The sequence below is a fragment of the Archocentrus centrarchus genome, chromosome 23, assembly GCF_007364275.1.
Source record: "Archocentrus centrarchus isolate MPI-CPG fArcCen1 chromosome 23, fArcCen1, whole genome shotgun sequence".
Lineage (NCBI taxonomy): Eukaryota > Metazoa > Chordata > Actinopteri > Cichliformes > Cichlidae > Archocentrus > Archocentrus centrarchus.
Window position 1 is genome coordinate 8,378,993 of NC_044368.1, and position 18,549 is coordinate 8,397,541.

An 18,549-nucleotide genomic window follows, 5' to 3' on the forward strand; every position below is an offset into this window, starting at 1 on the left:
TGATGGCGAGGCCTTAGCTCATGGGGCCCGACTGGGCACAGCCCGAAGAGGAGACATGGGCCCGCTATCCTGTAGCCCCACCACCCGCAGGAGGCGCCGTAGGGGTCAGGTGCAGTGTGTGTCAAGCGGGGGCTCTGGCGGGCTGATAGGCAGTTACAAAGGCGGATAAGCTGCAGGAGTTGGCGGCAGAGAGGGAGGCCTCAGTTTCTCTGCTTAGGCTGCTGCAACTGCGACCCGGTCCCAGATAAGTGGACAAAAGTGGATGTATGGGAAAAGAGTATCATAAAATGAGGTCTGACTATAGCTGATGATTTATTATTTATTTATTTTTATATAGTTCTTGTAATTTATTTAGAATTTATCAGAAAATCAAAGCGCTGTTATTGACTTAGAAGACATTCTGGGTGCTGTAACGAAGAAATAACAGGCATTATTCACATCTTTATTTAGTTTAGATAATAGATTAGCAAAATTAATGCCCCTTAGCTTTTTTTCTGTCCATCAATACATCCATTATCTACCAATTATCTGGTTCAGACATTTGCTCAGACCTCCCTCTCCTCAGCCACTGCCTCCAGTTATTCCAGGATCGTACTGAGGCGTTCACAACTCAGCTGGAAGACTTAATCTTTTCCAGCTTGTTCGGGGGCCTGTGTGTGTCCAACGTCATCACAGCTATGCATGCATGAAACACAGGAGGCTCGAGGAGGCATCCCTGTCATATGCCCGAACTGCTTCAGCTGGCAACTTTTTAATGGGATGGAGCAGTAGCTCTACTTTGAGATCCTGCTAAATCAGCGAGCTCCTCATTCCATCTTGAAGTGCAGCCCATGGACCCCACAGAGAGCTTATTTCTGTCACTTGCCATTTTCTGCCATGCACCATTTATATAGATTTTTGATGGACTAATTTCTAATTTGACTTATCACTAAGGATATATGAAATGGGAATTCAAAAGAATCCACAAAACCAGGAGTAACACTCAAATGCTTATGATGCGAGTCGGTGCTAATGCTCAGAGCCGTGTTTTTTGAGGCTATGATGGAAATGATTGGATTCCATATGAGGAGCAAAAAAACTCACCGTTGCCCTCCGGGTGGTGTGGATGTCCGGCTGGCGGGATGTCAAGTGACCCTTAGATAAAAAACACAGTCTCTTCACCAAGGAAACTGTGACCAGATGGCTCGTGGCAGGATTAGGTCTCATCACTGCAACCCTGCGTTATGAAAGAGGAACTGTGGACTCTGTAGTCTCATTTGGCCAGATGAGAGCTAGAAATGAAGCCAATTTAAAACAAGAGGATCAGAGGAGCCCCATTAACACTGGACATCCCCTCAGAGAAAACTTTTTTTTTTTTAATTAATGGTATTAAGAAAAGAAGTGTTCTAGTCCAGCTCTCTTTTTTTTTTTTTTTTTTTTTTTATATTTATAACAGAAGTGTCCAAGGCTTCGGAGAGCAGCTCGGTGATACTTCCAGCCACGCTGCAGGAAGCCAGGTCACAGCTGGCTGTCACCTCGGATTTGGTCATCTCGGTCCCTAGAACCACTACATATTTGTTGTCATGGAAACAAACCTTACGAGGCCTAGTTTGCATGCTGTGTGATGTAATGTCTGTGGTCACATGGCCGCTTCCTGCTGCTGGATGCTGGGAGGAGGAAGAGGGGGAGGGGGAGGAGGAGTGGGGAGCTATGCTGCCCAGTGGGAAAACATTGAATCACTGAATGGTCGCTTTCTGCCTGATATCCCCCAGAGAACCAGGGTCATGTTAAGATTAAGGTCGTCTGTCTTTCCTGGAAGACTTGATCCTTGTATAGAAACCCTAATCTCCGTGTGTGTGTGTGTGTGTGTGTGTGTGTGTGTGTGTGTGTGTGTGTGTGTACGTACCTCTGGATTGTGGACATGGTGGCCTCAAAGATGCTTTTATTTTCTTTGTTTGCATCTGGAAAGCATCACTCTTCCACGGACTCTTTACATTTCATTCAGAGCATATGGAGGATCAAAAAAAAATTATAAAATGATTCAATAAGTAAATTAATAATTCATGAAACAGAGGTTTCCACATTAATCCATTAATTAAAGGGATGCACCAACCAAAAATAACACATGAACGCAAGTCCTTTAAATCAATAATTAAATGTTTGATTTACAAACTGCGGCTGAAGCAGTACATTCTGAGCAGTACTCAGTGCTATTCTTGGTGAATACTGCAGTGAATCTAATTAATCTCCTCAATGATCTTGATTTGCAGAGCATCATGTGATGTCCTCCTTCAAGAGAAACCCCTTGGAGCAGGCTTTCCGAAGACCCAACGCTAACATCACCTCCAACTACCTGATCAACCAGTACTGGATCCTGGTCAGCCACAAGTTCCCCGCTTTCATCTACGACCTCTTCCTGCGCCTCTCCGGGCAGAAGCCGCAGTAAGACCTGCAGCCTTCTGTTGTACTTGTAGCCTAAAGAAAAGTTCATTTGTACGCATCATAATCCGCACCTCCTCTGTCTCTGTAGGATGATGCGTATCTTCAATCGTCTGCACAAGGCCATCAGCCTGCTGGAGTATTTCAGCAGCCAGGACTGGGAGTGGAACTCTGAGAACATGAACATGCTCATGAGCCAGCTAACCCCTGAGGACAGGAAGGTAGGATCAGCCATGGACTTGGTGTAAATAATGTACCTTTTGAAAGGTACAGATGTTTAATAACAACAGGTTAACAATAATTCATCAAAAAAGGTCATTAAAAAAAACCTCTTCAGTTTCCTGTTGAAATATTGCAGTGGCTTAAAGAATCCCACTTGTGCACTTCCTTTAGATGCAAATTTATACGTCTAATCTGCTGCATTTCAGGGAAAAACTAAAATTTTTAATCTGCTACTTTTGACAGGTGTAGTCATTTTGCACATACCTTTATAGGACGCACATGATCAGATTTTAAAATATAGAGTTATACTGATTAAATTAGCCAGTAAGTTAAAACTGACCCTAAACACACCACTAAAGTCCACATTAGGTGTTATTTAAATCTGCACTGGAAGCATTCCTGTTAAACTGTGCTTTTCTCTGATCTTTATTATTATTTTTATTGCAGTTTAACTAGTTCTTTTATTGGTTTCAGCTTTTGGTTGTTTTTTTTTTTTTTACTATTTAATGCTTGTCGTTATGAATTTTCCAGGGGATTTTTGTTTTGTTTTATTAATGGGTTTTTAATTCACATGCTTGTTTTTAATTATGATTAGGATCATTGTGATGTTTTACATCATTAGTTTTATGGCAGCAGCCCCTCTGGTATCTCACACGTTGTGCAGCACATTGTGCGTTGACCTTGAATGAAAGGTATTGCATAAATAAAGTTTAGTTTAACAACAGCAGCAGAGCTCGAGAGAGGAAACACTTTCTGGGAATATTAAAGATGGCCTGTTGCTCCCTCTCGTCATTAGCAGTGATATTGCACTTTTAGTCTCAAAAATAGCAGCTTTTGGTTTTCAGTTATCAGCTTCTGCCGTCTTATCTTGCAGACATTTAACTTTGATGTCCGCCAGCTGAACTGGCCCGAGTATATTGAGAACTACTGCATTGGCACTAAGAAGTACGTCCTGAATGAAGACATGTCTGACATTCCTGCTGCCAGGCAGCACCTGAGGAAGTAAGTCAACAAGAGAGTACGATATAACTACTGAAGTGTGTGTTTTCTAACCTGTTATCATTCTGACTGCTTTCGGAAGAACTTCTAAGTGATAATTAAGTAACTAAAACTTTTTTTTTTCTTTTAATGCAACATTTAAGTGGTTAATTTTTCAGTTTTTATAGATGATGTATGACTTCACTTTTACAGTCATTTTTACCCTTAATCCAGGAACTGCATTAATGGTGGCAGTACTGCCTGCAAAGAAGCAGGAAAAATGACAAGATGACAATCCATGATAGGACTGAATATTTTTTTCTCATTTACATCTGTAAGCTTTACTGTATATAAATTCTTATCTGCTTCCCTGTCCCTGTCTTCCAGACTGAGGAACATACGCTACACTTTCAACACCCTGCTGATTGTATTCATCTGGAGGGTGTTTATCGCCCGCTCCCAGATGGCCAGAAACATCTGGTACTTTGTGGTCAGCCTCTGTTTCAAGTTCCTCTCCTACTTCCGTGCATCCAGCACCTTAACCATTTGAGTCTTCCTCACACCAGAATCGGCAGCCCTTGCCTTTAGCTGTCAGCAGGAAGAAAAAATCCACTGAGGACACTCCAAATCCTTAATGTTGACAAGCAGGGCTCTGAACAGGTGGGGGCGGCAGTTGAGTGAAGAAGGGAAAAATGAGGTCTACTAGCCATGAATTAAATGTTCAGTTTGGAAATCTGTCATCTATTCATGCACTTTTCAGTCTCAAACCCCATCCAAAAGAAGTGTTGTCATTCATTTTGTACCTACTGTTTTCTTCTCAAAGTGGCCATTTATATATGCAACAATAAGCCTTTTGTGTGATTTCCATTTTCTTTTCCACCCTCTTGAATCTTGATACATCGCCTTGCCTTGTGATTTTTTTTTTTTTTTTTCTCCCCATACTTGAATTATGGCACTGTGTCATTGGAGGACAATTTCTATAAGATCATTATGGTTCTGTTTTTTGTTTGTTTGTTTTTTTACTGTGGGGATCTCCAGTTCTTGTCTTTAATACGCGGGTGATTTCGATATCTGTATGTCTTTGCAGTGAGTGCACGACTGCCTTTTTTTTTTCTTTTCACACAAAAAACTCACTCACCGGTTTTCTATCTTGATGCCAATCCGCAGTATATTGAGACTAGTATTAAAGTTAAACCCAGACCACACAAGACCTGCATATGACTACAGATACAAAAACATACAGATCTGCCACTTTTCCTGCTATTAAGGTTGTCACTTATTTATGATCACAAATGTTGATGTCCGTCCATCTTGTTTGAATGCTCATCCACTTTTTGCCTGTTTGTACAGCAGTTTGTACTGAAACTAAGTTTACTACTTTTACATCTTTATACCTGCGCCAAAGGCTAGTCCGATTATATGTGGTAGACCTTGGCCATGTAGAATATATAAATAAGAGTAAATCAGAGTGAAGTTTATTTGTATAGCCCAGTATATAATGCACATTGTTTCCCAATTGTTTCTAAGCAAGCTTTCTAAGAAGACAACTCCCCCAAAACATTAGCATGTTAGGGAAAAACAATTCAAAAAGATTCACCATCTCCTCTGACAGATGGAGGTGAAGCAGCTGCTACTGATCCAGTTATAATGGTTCAATATGAGCATGTCTCACAGTATAGAAGATGCATGCTGTGGACCATTGCAGCTAACTGCAGGGAAGAAGCCCAAATTCATGCCCAGATTGCAAATGATCCAACCCAGTGGAAATGAAAAATAAAATGAGTGGGCCTAGTACTGAACGCTGAGGGATCCCACACCTTACAGTGGAGTTGGAAGTCAGGCTCACAGTGGTAAACGAGTTATATTTGAGTCAGTGGTACCCATTAGGTCTTATGCAGTGATGCTTTGAATGCTCCTGAGATGCAAATCCTGATTTAAATGTAACCATCTGGATGAAAATATTCTGTCTGCTTAAAAAAGGCTGGCACCTGTGAAGATGAAAGCTCTCCTTTCTGTTCTGATTTCCTCTGACAGTCTTTAAGATTACAAAAAGGCAAATGAGGTGCTTTAAAACAGTCTTCAGCATGAGTATGAAGTTACGGCAGAGAGGCTGAGAGTGATCAGATTTTGAAGTAATTAGTAATTTTGATCTGAGTTGGCATTGTATCATCTACAGCAGAGTACTTCAGCTTTTTAAAAGGGAAAGGGCAGCGAACAGAGTTGAGTGTCACCTGCATATAGGCAGAAATTCATGCCCCAGTTGCAAATGATTCTTCCTAAACTAAGAAAAAACTTAACATGACAACCAGTGGCCAATTTAAGCCCAGATTTAAATTTAAACAGTCCTAAATGAGGGACTAGGAATACAGTTAAACCCTCCTGGTATTACATCCTTACCCCGTATTTGAAATATCTGTAAATAGATGCTTACACATTATTCTTATAGACTACCAAAAACTTTTATTTGACTGTTGATTTTTGGTTGAGTGTCTTCACAGAGCTTCCCACAGAGTCTACCAAAAGTGTGACAAGAAAGTATAATTTTTACTGAAAGAATGAGACAGCTGTGTACAGTATTGTAAATGTTGCAAGGCATTACTCTTGACAGAATTAAAAAATACTTAACAGTGATGAGCCTTTATGGGAGAAAAAGGGACTAAACTAAATGTTTATGCAAAGCCTGTGTCTGGTGAAGTCATGGTAACTGTCCTCTTAATTTCAGACCCAAAACGTCGTACAAGGCCTGCATGATGAAGCAGTTGCGTCAGATTGTTCTCAAAGAGCTACAGGGCTATATTAATGGTGTTGTCACTATGGAGTTTTGCTCTTTTGTGTGTCTGTCTCTTTGTTTTTGTTTTTTCTTTTTTTTAAACGCAGAGCACTGTTGGTACCATAAAACCCCAAGCTGGAGCTACTGTTACTGTATGTAACAAATAGCGTCACATAACCGATGACTTCGTGTTATTTCTGGTGTCATTTGCAAAATGTCTGACCACCTGTATTCCCTGCTCTGACAACACTTAAGTCTGCTTGGCAAAACTGAAATAAACTCAAAGAGAAAAGGTGCATGTGCTGCAGTCTTTCATAATATTTGCCTTCCAGGTCACTTGTTCAGGGTTGTAGAGGAGAAAATGAAAGGTAAATTTTCCTGGAACCAATTAAGTTTTTGTGGGAAATGCCTTTCAGTTAGTTCTGTCTTCTGTCCAAAGTGGTTAGAAGGTTTCAAGATGGGTTAAAAATTTAATAACAAGACTGTTTCAAGCTGGCTGGGTCCAGATTATGGAGGCAGCAGTCTTAGCAGAGATGCTCAGCCACCTCCTCCAGCTCCTCTGAGTGGACACCAAGGCATTCCCAGGCCAGATGAAAGATATAATTTCTCCAGCATGTCCAGGGTCTCCCCTGGGGTCACCTCGCACCTGGATATTCCCAGAATTATCCAGGAAGCATCCTAGTCAGATGTTGAAACCACCTCAGCTGCCCCCTTTGACTGTGGAGGAGCAGCAGCTCTACTGAGCTGCTCCTGAATGATGGAGAGCTTCAAATCCCATCTGTAACCAATAGCCCAGACACCCTTTAGAAGAAGTTAATTTCTCTGTCATAACTGCCCACAGCTTGTAGATGGGGGCAGGAATGTATATCCAAACTGTCCCTTGAGAGTTCAGTCTGTTTCCCACAACAGTACTTTAATGTTGGAGTATCCCTTTAAGCCATCACGCTGCAGTCATGGTAAAAAGAAAGTACAGTCTTTCTGTTATGAGTTTGACATATCAGGACATCGTAAAATAATCTGGTCCTTATCGAGTCTTAAAGTTATTTAAATGCAGCCTCGGGTGAACCACAAAACAAAGATATATATATAGTGTCATTATTTATTTGACAAACACTAAACCAAAATACAGAAGCAGTGTGTGAAAAACTAAGAGCATCCGATGTTTATGCACAGCTCTCTTGAGGTCCTGCCACATTTCAGTTGGGTTGAGTGACTGACTGGGACATTCTAACGTCTTGATTCTTTTCCTTTTTAGCCATTCTGTTTTAAATTTCCTGGTGTGCTTGGTATCATTGTCCTGTTGCATCACCCAATTTTTGGGTTTTTGGGTTAAGCTGTTGGATACATGGCCTCACTCTATAATACTCCGGTATTATAGGAGTTCATGGTTGACTCCGTGACCGCAAGATGCCCAGGTCCTGTGGCTGCAAGACAAGCCTAAATCATCACTCCTCCACCACCATGCTGACAATTGATATGAGATGTTTGTGCTGATATGCTGTTTGTTTCCTACAGTGCATCATGGCCAAACGTCTCCATTTTGACCTCGTCTGTCCAAAGGACATTATTCCAGGAGTCTTGTGGTTTGTTCAGACGCAGCTTTGCAAAAACTTAGCTGTGCAGCAATGTTTTTTTTTGTTAGAGAGGAGACCCTTTTTTCCCTGGCAAACCTTCCAAACAAGCCATACTTGTTCATTCTTTTTCTAAATGTAACAAACATTAAACATGCTGACTGAGGCCTGTGGATTCTCAGATGGAGCTCCTGGGTGTTTTTGCAGTTTCTCTGAGCCTTGCACAGCCTGAGCTTGTGGTGATTTTGCTGGGATGTGCACTCCTGGGAAGATTGGCAACTGTCTTGAATGTTTTCTACTTGTGAATAATCTTTCTCACTGTAGAATGATGGGCTTTCAATAAATAAATAGACAAAATAAATAGTGACATATGTGTTGTTGTTCATCTGAGGTTGTATTTACTGAATTTTAAGACCTGTTAAAGACCAGAAGATTTTTATTTATGTCCTGATTAAAAAAAAAAAACAAATGACCACTGGTTGTTACTCAGGTTAGGTTACAATCAACAATATCTGGAACAAAAAGCCACCAAACACCATCACAGTTATTAATGACCAGTCGCAGGGCGCACATTTTCCTACAGTGCAACAGTCTGTCTCAGCTCTACAATTTTAGTGAACAGAATGGATTTTTCATTTGGAAGAAAAGCTTCTTGTGATATACATACAGTGTGGTAACACTAAATCTTTATAAACTGTGATCATTATGTGTCGGATCACCCATGCAGGAGGGGGGAAATGGCAGCCTTTTCACAGAAAAGCAGCTACTCCTGAGGGGCGTTGTCAGGCAGCAGAGGAGTGTGGTGGTTGTTCAGATTATTCATCTGGTCACGCAGCTGCACATCCTGCAACAGATTTAGCACCGTTAATGTCTTTAGAGTGCTTTTAGGTGAAACTTCTGTTACTGAGCAGGATCAGTTTAGCACCTCTCTGGGCCTGTAGACTCCAAGTTTGAAGCGGCAGCAGATGATGTCAAAACAGAAGCCAACAAGTCCATGAAGCATCCCTTTAAAGTGAGAAGAAAACAGTAAAAAAAACAAAACAGGAACTCAAACACAATTCAAAACCACAGCTAGATTCAATTAATTACAATAACTCCTTCTTGTAGCATATTTAGGTCTTTATGTCTCTATGTGTACTTTACATTATGCTACATTAAAGCAGCCTTGCCTGTCGTGGAGAATATGCCACCAATTATGCCACACAGTCGCACCAGGAACTGCCAAAGGGGCATATGTTGCTCGCTGACCGTCACCATCAGAGAGCTGGTGTCGTACTTGACAAAGATGCCAGAAACACCGTGGCTGCCCGCGGCGTGGTTTATCACCCGTTCCTTGGCAGCAGACATTGTGGGTGTTAGTCTACTTGCTTCTCATTTGTTGTCACAACATGGGATTGTGTTTAAAGCTCTGTAGTTAGTGATTACTCACTCGCTCGGTCACAGAGAACTGGTGTGTGTCTGCGGATATCTTGTGTGTGTTCAGTCTCGTGGGCACCACTGTAATGAAGTACTGAAACATCTGGTTATCTGGGGTGGAGTACACAGAAAAAAAATAACTGAGGGTGGAAAACCCTTTTCAAGTATTTCCTTGTAGAAAACCTATCATGTTTAATCCTCTGAAATCCAGTGACTTACTGTTATAGGTGATTTTCTCTGTGCCGTCCAGAGGATTGATGATGCCTGGTATCTCCTCCCCAAAAGATAAATGGTCTATTCGATGGGAGAAATTGTACGCTGTAATGCAAAGATGAGAGGACCTTCAGGTTCAATCAAGGCTGTGGAGAATCACTGTAAGTAGTATCTACTTAGCCAATCACACTGCAGCAACTCAGTTCATTAAGACATATAGACACGGTTGGCTGAAATTCAAACTGATCATCAGAATGGGGAAGAAAGGTAATTTAAGTGGCAATGAATGTGGCATGGTTGTTGGTCCCAGATGGGCCAGTCTGAGTATTTCATAAAGTGCTGATCTACTGGGATTTCCTATACAACAATCTCTAGGATTTACACAAAATGGACCAAAAAAGTGAAAATATGCAGTGATAGGCAGTTCTGGGTGAAAACGCCTTATTGATGTCAGAGGAGAATGACTGGACTTCAAGTTGAAAGTAAGAACCTGTTAGAACCAAAAGTATGCAGAAGAGCATCTCTGAATGCACATGTCAAATCTTGAAGACCACACCGGGCTTCACTGCTGTCAACTAAGAACAGGAAACTGAGGCTACAATTCACACAGGGTCACCAAAATTGGACAACAGAAGCTTTGAAAAACGTTGCCTGCTTTGATGAGTCTTGGGTCTGCAACATTCAGATGGTCAGGTCAGACTTTGGCGTAAACAACATGAAAGCATGGATCCATCCTGCTTTGTTTCAAGAGCTGATGCTCCTGTTGGTGGTGTGATGATGTGGGGTAATTTTCTTGCCATAGTTTTAACCCCTTAGTCCCAGCTAAGCATTGTTTAAACACAGCAGCATACCTGAATATTCCTGCTAACATGTCCATCCCTTTATGACCTCAGTGCACCCATCTTCTGATGGGTACTTCCAACAGGATAACGCGCCATGTCATAAAGTTCAAATCATCTCAAACGGCCTCCACAGTCACCAGATCTTAATCCAATAAAGCATCTTTGGGATGTAGTGGAATGGGAGACTTGCATCATGGATGTGCAGGTGACAAATCTGCAGCAACTGTGTGATGTATTCAGTGTGGACCAAAATCTCTCTGAGGAATGTTTCCAGCACCTTGCTGAATCAATGCCATGAAGAATTAAGGCAGCTCTGAAGGCAAAAGGGGGTCCAACCTGTTATTAGCAAGGTATACCTAATGAATTGGCCAATGAGTGTGTTTAATTCATCCAGGTAAATATTAAAAATCTTTTTTCAAGAGCAACGTGGCCGAGGAGGCAGCAGATTATAACGACTATGAACACAAACAAACACAAATACAGCTATTGCACACTACCAACAAGTAAACACACCATTCAGATCATATGTAAAAAATATAATAAGGACAAACAGTTACAGTTTCTTTTCCTTTAAAACTGATTCAAACTCCTCTATCTTAAATCCCATGATGACTTCAGGTCCTTCTGCAGATTAGAAAAAGGGACAGCCAGTTTAAAGCTGAAGGAAGACTGATTATGGTGGCAGATAATGTTGCCTGCTCTGCTTGAAGATTATAATATAGTGTAATCAGTAGTGTTACTAGAAAAACATCTTTGAACTTACTCTCATGGCTCACAAAAGCTGCAATGTGTGCATGGCCTTGAGGATGGTGAATAGGCCTGAAAAAGAGCAAGAATTGGTATTAGTCTGCAGTGTCAGAAACAGCTCTCTCATACTTACTCATTACACACCTCAGTTTCTTACTTTCCAACAGTGATATGCAGGTTTCCTGCCACCTTATTGACATAGACATGTCCATGTATCCTGCAGGCACTGAGGGGCTCCGTGGAGGCATCCTCCCTATACACATAATGTTTAAGCATATCGTATTATAACAGACAACTTAAAATCCACAATTAATCCAGTGGGCACCGGTGTTTTTGTCTTTTTGTGAAATGATTAAAGAAGTGATTTTAAAAAATTGTTTACATGTAGGAGACTGACCGTGGTGGCAGAGCAGTGGGAGCTCCTTTCAGGAGAGTTTTGTAAAGGACTTCCTGCAGAGCATGCTCCTCTCTCAGCCTGCTCTGTATGAGAAGCAGCGTCCTGGAAAACAGGTTGCAGAACCGTCACTTGTTCGAAGCTAAACAACTTCAAAAGCTTTTTTTTTTTAAGCTTTTTTCCCCCTTTTTTCAGGACAATGCCAATTAAATGGAAATTACATACAGCCACAACTTTAAAACCCACTGCCATATGAAGTGACTAACAGACTCCACACTTTTCATGTAAATGGGGAGCCTTTTTCACACTGAGGTTAATAATGGAGTTCCACAGGGTTCTGTGCTGACAGCCTTCCCCCCCAATTGCAGACCATACATGCTTCACGGGGGCATCGGCTAGGAAAGTTTTTCCAACACCAGACACCAATTCAATTGATTTTTTCCAGAACAAGCCTGATCCACAGAGACTCCACCCTACAGCCAACTCAGCATCCTGTGCCAGAAGACACCCAAAAAAGGTCTCACGTCAAAGCCCTCATAGTTCAAAGCGACATTAGGCTGGTATCTTTAACTGCTTCAAAATCTTAACTTTCCTTCTGTAGCTTCTGGTTTTGTTAAACAAATTTTAGAAATTACCAGATTTTTTTTTTTTTTTTTTTACCTTCCTGAGTGACAGCACAAAATCTTACCTTTGCCACAGTCTTTGCTGTGGAGTCAGCTCAAAAATAACCTGCTCAAACACACAAACAGGAGAGTTTGGTTCATAGAAGCAACACCTCAGAAATGACCTAAAGTTTTGAGACTCGCGCTTAACTCACAGGCTCGTACTGCAGGCCATTAGATGTGATCATGGTTTCAGCGAGGTCCAGAATATCTGCTCCCACATCTACAATCAGAGATAAAACATGTGCGTTACTGTGATGTAAGCGCTTCAGTGGGCAACTTGATGACAAGCAAGGTGGGATACTCACGCTGGCATTTCATGGCGACTGTTATGTCAATGTTTATTCTCAATTTACTGAAATTAGGGTAAAAAAAGGTTATACTATGATATCATACTGTAACTTTAAGCAAACCAAAATGCATAAAAATCAGACTGAAGTCACAATCAATTAACATTTAATAACCTCACCTGGAAAAGTCCTTGTCAACTGAATATTCATACTTCATCCAAGTCTCTCGATAAACAAAGAACTCTAAGACAGCCAGAAGTGCCATGGCACTAAAAGCTAAAAGCGACACTGTGGATGAGACAGATGAGCATTGTGTGTTACTCTTTCTCTGTACTGCTCCTGCTGTCTTGTTCTCAGAGGGATGTCCCACCTGTTCCTCCTGATGCCGATGTCTCCATGTAGCTCTCTGACACTTTGGGGAAGGCGTCCAGCTCCTTCACCAGGCTAAGGGCTTTCTTTCTCGACAGACGCCTCATCTTCAGGTTCACGGCTGTTCTCCACCTCCTCCGTCACAATTAAAACAAGCCTCAGATTAACACACTACACCTGCTTAATGCAAACATATCTAACTCCTGCCAAGTTAAACTAAATTAAATAGAAATTTGCAGGACATGTGCCCTTAAAATAAGGCAGTTCAGAGCAGAGGTGGTAAATTCTGTACTTAAGTAGAAGTACAGATATTTGTGTTAAAAAAAAAAAAAAGTACTCTGATAAAATTTGAAGTACTGATTCAACTTCTTCACTCGAGCACAAGTGAAAAAGTACAGGCTCTGAAATGTACTCAGATTAAGAAAGAAAAAGTAGCTCTTTGGAGGGCATTTATACCAGCTATTTTGTGCCAAGCTAACTGAACCTTGTGCTATATTAATGTAATAATAAAACAATATTATTACATTAATACAAACTTTATTTCAATCCAAATTCTAATGAATGCACTCAGCTTAAACACTTAAACACAACATTGGTTGTAGTGGCTCAGCGCGGGGAAAAGAATCACATCTCACAATAATTTCTTGTGTGAGCTCCAGCAGATTTTCTTTGTGTGTAGGCTGTGATCAACTGCTGCTGCTCTGAGGTTTACTGCTCCTAGTGGATTTACACCACTGAATTCAACAAGATGTAACCCAGTATTTCAAATCTATCTTAGCTGATTTCCATCCCCTACACCGACAGTATACTGTTTATACTGCCTTTATACTAGCCAGCATACAATTGGTCTAAATGTTGAATTGAGTGAATGAATCTAAGCATCATCAGCTTAAATTCAAACTCTGCTACACTTGATGTAACCAGTCCAAAACAGAGCTTTACTGTAAAATCACCACAGTACAGCAAAGTAATGTGTTTATCCTGCGCTAAACTGCAGTATTTTCATGCAACCTTTGAATAACACAAAGTTAGTATACCTCAGTTTGTTTTGCAGGACATATGAAAAAACACAAGTTCATATTATGTACAGATCCTAGATCTGATTTAAAAATGTAAGCTTTAAACTTCCAGGTTATCAGATATCACTGATGATGTCCTTACCTTTAAATAACCTCTCCTGTCCTCTTTCTTAAATCTTTCTCATCTCTGAGTGACGTTATATCTCATTCTTTTCTCTCCCTGGAAACACAGCAGCTGGGATAATTTCGGTCCACTTTAACCACTGAGTACAGCGCTATAAATGATACATAAATTATATTGTTTCAAGTCTTTGTATGAGATAAGCCCCAGGGATGAATACACCAGTATGACTGTCTATGTGTTATTGTTCCCTCCATTTAGCAGGCTCAGCCCAGTTTGATGAAGGCGCAGTGACGGGAAATAAAAACTTCCCTGTATGGACACTTGTTTCCACCCCCTGGAAAAAAAATTGCCAGGCAGAGATAAGTCGAAAGTTCGTGTTGTGTATCTCAAAATTTCGTCTTACTCAAAAATTAAAGTTAATTCTGAGTAAGTCAAATTTTTCAAGATAATCCAAAATTTTGAAATAACCTGAAATTTCAACTTATGGATTGCAAAAATAATTAAATAAAAATAAAATTCTTTAGTGGCAGAAGCAAACTTCCACAGAAGTGATGAATGTTTTTTTTTTTTTTTAATAACTGATATTCAAAATTATCTCATAATGCAATCCAAATATTTATTAATTTATTTCAATAGAATTTATTTTAATTTTTAGGCATTTATTTATTATTATTGTTGTTTTATTTTTGTATTAGTTATTTGTTTTTTTTATTTAATTAATTTTTTTATTGTTATTATTTATTTGTTTTTTGCGTAGCATGTCGAAACTAGGCTTAGTTTTTCTTTTGTTTTTTGCTTTTCAAATCAACCAGATGTTAAATCGAAACGTTTCAAATACTATTTTAATATGTCGTTTCTAAATAACATTTATAATAATAATAATAATAATAAAAACATGTTTATATATTAACGTATTGACATAATATTTGCCATTATACTACACTGATTATTTTAGTTATTGGTCCTTAATATTTTTGAGCGATATTTGTTTGATTAAATTTTCTGAATATTGTCACTAATGCCAAAGTTGATGCCTTCTAATGTGAGCATATATATTAATACCTCTTTTGTCACACTACACTGCAGAGAAGTAAAAATGTGAAATAGCGATGTTTCTATGCAGAATAGTCCCCAAAAAAAATATCAAGAATAGATGTTTCATTAGGCGAAAACATCCTATGTTCAGACGATCAACCGTATAAAAGCCGGCGTCCATCACTGCTGCAAAAACACCGCACCGATTATTTTTCATCTTACCTCTTTTCTCTTTTGTCATCTAGTTAGGCGTTAAATCGAGCTGCAGAGTCCCTGGACGGCAGGTTCCAGCAGCTTCCTGCTGTTTGAATCATACCTGGATGCCTTTTCTACACCTTCATCCATGATGCTGACACACGGAGGGGAGGGTGGGGGGGGGGGGGGGGGGGGGGGGGGCACTGGCGTCGGCCTCGTTTCGTCACGTCGTGACGTTTGCAGCGTGCGCGCACTGCCTACGCACAGTGAACGCGCAACAAGCAATTGTGCTCTTCGGTCAGGAGGTGGCGCTGTAACCGTAATACAAGACGCCGCATTGAGCGGGTTGACCCGCTGTTGTGATACGTCAGCGCGTCCGCCTTATTGGATGTGGCAGATCTGCGGTGTAATACAATGCAAGTCAATGGACTGAACTTCATAAAGTTTCTTTACTTCTACTTCTACGGTTCTTTAAGTTAATGTGTCACATTCACACATACACTAATATATGCTGGGAAACTAATAGGCACCAAAAGTAACGTAACTTTATCTGATAACTATAAATGTTAAATACTCCACATATGTTAGGGCGCAGGCATCAAACCAGCGTATGTACTTTCTAATGTTTTTTATGAGTGTTTACAGTTACCAGTGTTTGTAACACTGTTACTGCGGTGCTCAATTTCTACAATAACCAGATCCTGACATGTAGATATAACATCTGCAGGTCTCTGACTTTTAAAAAAGCATTTTTAGATCAAGTAATTTGAATTGAAGTGTTTTTAATGGCAATTTTTAAGACAAAAAAATGAACAAAGTTTGCAAATTAAAATAAAACACTGCAATAGACACTGATCTACTTCATTTTTTTTTAGCAATGAAACTGTGTACTAAAATTATAGATCCATGTTTTATTGCATACAATAAAATTTTATGGTTAAAAAGGTAAAACCAAAAAGGGGCTATTTCCACATTTTGTAAAGTGCTTTGTAAATTAAATTTATTATTATTATTATACAAAAACAAGGGGGCCAAGAAGCACAAATGCAAAAATAGACCGATGAGCAGACAGTGGGCAAACAGGTCTGTAAGATCAGTCAGTCTTTATTTGTATCAGAATAGTTAGTTCAGGGCAATGTAGTTAAGTAATATTGACTTCTGTTTGGAGTCTGGTTTCACCGCAGAACTACAGAGTATTACCTGCAACGTCTGTAGATTCTGGTTTCAAAATGTTGTAATGGCCAAATACAATAACAAATCATTTTGATTCATCTGACCACAGACCAGTTTTTCCACTTTGTCTCAGTCCATTTTAAATATGCTTTGGCCCAGTGGAGACACAGTGTGTCTGGATCATGTTCACGTATGGTTTCATCTTGGCACGATAGACCTTTACCCCGCATTTATGGATGGCGCTGTGAATTGTGTTTACATAGTGTTTTCAGGAAGTGTTCCTGAACCCATGCAATGATTTCCATGAGAGAATCATACCTGTTTTTAGTGCAGAGCTACCTGAGGGCCATATGATCACAAGGATCCAATATTAATTTTCAGCCTTGTTCCTTGTCACACAGAGATTTCTCCATTTCACACAATCTTTTGACGATATTATATACTGTAGATAATGAGCTATTCGAAATCTTCTCAATTTTATGTTGAGGAACATTCTTCTGAAATATTTCCACAATTTGTAGATGCAGTTTTTTTTGCAGATTGGTGATCCTCTTCCCACCTTTACTCCTGAGAAACTCAACCTCGCTAAGATGCTCTCTTCGCAGCAACATGTAACTCCATTACCGTGTTTTCATACAATGCTGTCATGTTCCTTTACTATTTACACTTTAAATGGATGTTTATGTAATGCAGTCTCTTAGAAATATATGCTTCTAGCATTTGTGATGAAACTCAAAGTCAACATAGAATTCAGAAATGAGTTTTCTTCTGTTTTAAAGAGCTGAGTACACTGATTACACCTCGTTCTGTAGAGAAGCTACTCGTGTCCATCCATCAGCTGTAGCCTCAGCCTACACTTGGAAGTGTTTATTAACTTCCAGGAGCAGTGTTTACACGCCTTCTGCGGATCTGCACACCGGACGTGAAGCTGCGCTGCTCACGGCAGGCTAACGAGAGAGAAAACCTATAATAGGAAGCTCTGATAATGATCTACTGCAAACAATCATCCTGAAGACAAAGGAGATCTTTACACCTTGCTGCATGCTGAAAATGCACAAAGACAAAAACAAAAAACAAAAAATCAGGCAGAGCTTAGCAGATAACCTCACGTGTCTTCTGTGCAGTGAGCGCTCTGGAGCCTTTGCATGCGCCAAGGCTGCTTGACTATGCAGAGGAGCGCAGATGGGCTTTTGGGGGATGGGTGCTGTCAGCTCACAGATCAAGCTGTGGGTCGGTGGTCCCATTGCTATTCACCACACAAGCACGTAGGGCATGTCAGACACGCTCCATGGAGACATACCAGGGCTGGATATTGTGTTTTGATTTTTTATTTAATAAGCCTCTGAACTGTCTGCCACAGGCTCAGAACGCCTTTTGAAGAAAGCTTCACAGTAACGATAATGCGAGAAGATATAGACTGTGAGACATTTAGATTTTCTTTCCGTTGCATCTCACCAGCTGTGTTGTGCAGTTACTGATAAGTCATGTTGATGGTGCATGCATTAATGTAGGTATTTAATACTATTTACTGCCAGAAAACACTTGACCATTTGAGCTTGTTTTTTCTTTAAAATATATATCTAGACAAATTTCTTTCTCTTGCATCACATAACGGTGCCTGAAAGAAATAATATAGCCTAATATATAAAATCTATAATTTACAGTCTTGGAGTGTTTTGGAATCTTGGATTTTCCTTAATGCTAGTCCTTAATGCTAGTTGCAATATATAAGATTTAAGATTTAAGATTTAAGATAGTGTTTATTTGTCACATGCACAGTTATACACAGTACAATGCACAGTGAAATGTATTTTGTACCTGCAACCATATATACACACACATATAAATAAGAAGAATAAAAATAAAAAAAAAAAGTAATTCACACTATACTCTATATACTATACACTATACACACTTTTATAAATTATAATATTTACATTGTGCAATAATGGTCCAGTTAGGGCTCAGAGTTGAGCAGACGGATGGCTTGTGGGTAAAAACTCTTCTTCAACCTTTCAGTCTTAGCCCTCAGGCAGCGGTAACGCCGGCCTGATGGGAGCAGGGAGAAGAGAGAGTGTCCGGGGTGGCTGGGCTGTTTTAGGATCTTCATG

The 18,549-nt window shown here is 40.0% G+C and overlaps 2 protein-coding genes across 3 annotated transcripts in view; one reads left to right on the plus strand and one right to left on the minus strand.

The window, feature by feature from the left end:
* The window catches only part of LOC115773308 (fatty acyl-CoA reductase 1), a 55,911-nt gene extending 49,227 nt beyond the window's left edge, over positions 1-6,684 (plus strand). The window contains exons 9-12 of the mRNA XM_030719946.1: positions 2,250-2,421; positions 2,510-2,639; positions 3,515-3,642; positions 4,006-6,684. Coding sequence (XP_030575806.1) covers positions 2,250-2,421; positions 2,510-2,639; positions 3,515-3,642; positions 4,006-4,168 — 593 coding nt within the window. The 3' untranslated portion in view covers positions 4,169-6,684. The remainder of the gene's footprint in view (positions 1-2,249; positions 2,422-2,509; positions 2,640-3,514; positions 3,643-4,005) is intronic.
* Positions 6,685-8,377: 1,693 nt separating this feature from the next.
* Positions 8,378-15,435, minus strand: LOC115773309 (endoplasmic reticulum-Golgi intermediate compartment protein 2-like). Of its 2 annotated transcripts, none has more exons than XM_030719948.1 (14): positions 15,293-15,435; positions 12,894-13,024; positions 12,703-12,811; positions 12,542-12,588; positions 12,389-12,456; positions 12,260-12,300; positions 11,575-11,676; positions 11,335-11,430; positions 11,194-11,249; positions 9,595-9,693; positions 9,389-9,486; positions 9,129-9,291; positions 8,885-8,964; positions 8,378-8,803 (listed from the first exon to the last, which is right to left on the minus strand). In XM_030719948.1, exons 2-14 carry the CDS (start codon positions 12,997-12,999, stop codon positions 8,723-8,725), a joined length of 1,146 nt encoding a protein of 381 aa, XP_030575808.1. In that variant the 5' UTR covers positions 13,000-13,024; positions 15,293-15,435; the 3' UTR covers positions 8,378-8,722. The 2 variants fall into 2 exon arrangements, with proteins under 2 accessions (XP_030575808.1, XP_030575807.1); XM_030719947.1 differs by having other exon boundaries at positions 12,894-13,027.
* Between the last annotated feature and the right edge of the window lie 3,114 nt (positions 15,436-18,549).

Coding starts and splice junctions, on each gene's coding strand:
- LOC115773309 (XM_030719948.1), bottom strand. CDS start 12,999: ATGAGGCGTCTGTCGAGAAAGAAAGCCCTTAGCCTGGTGAAGGAGCTG. Junction 12,457..12,541: donor AGTCGCCATGAAATGCCAGC/GTGAGTATCCCA, acceptor CTCTGATTGTAG/ATGTGGGAGCAGATATTCTG. Junction 9,487..9,594: donor AGAGAAAATCACCTATAACA/GTAAGTCACTGG, acceptor ACTCCACCCCAG/ATAACCAGATGTTTCAGTAC.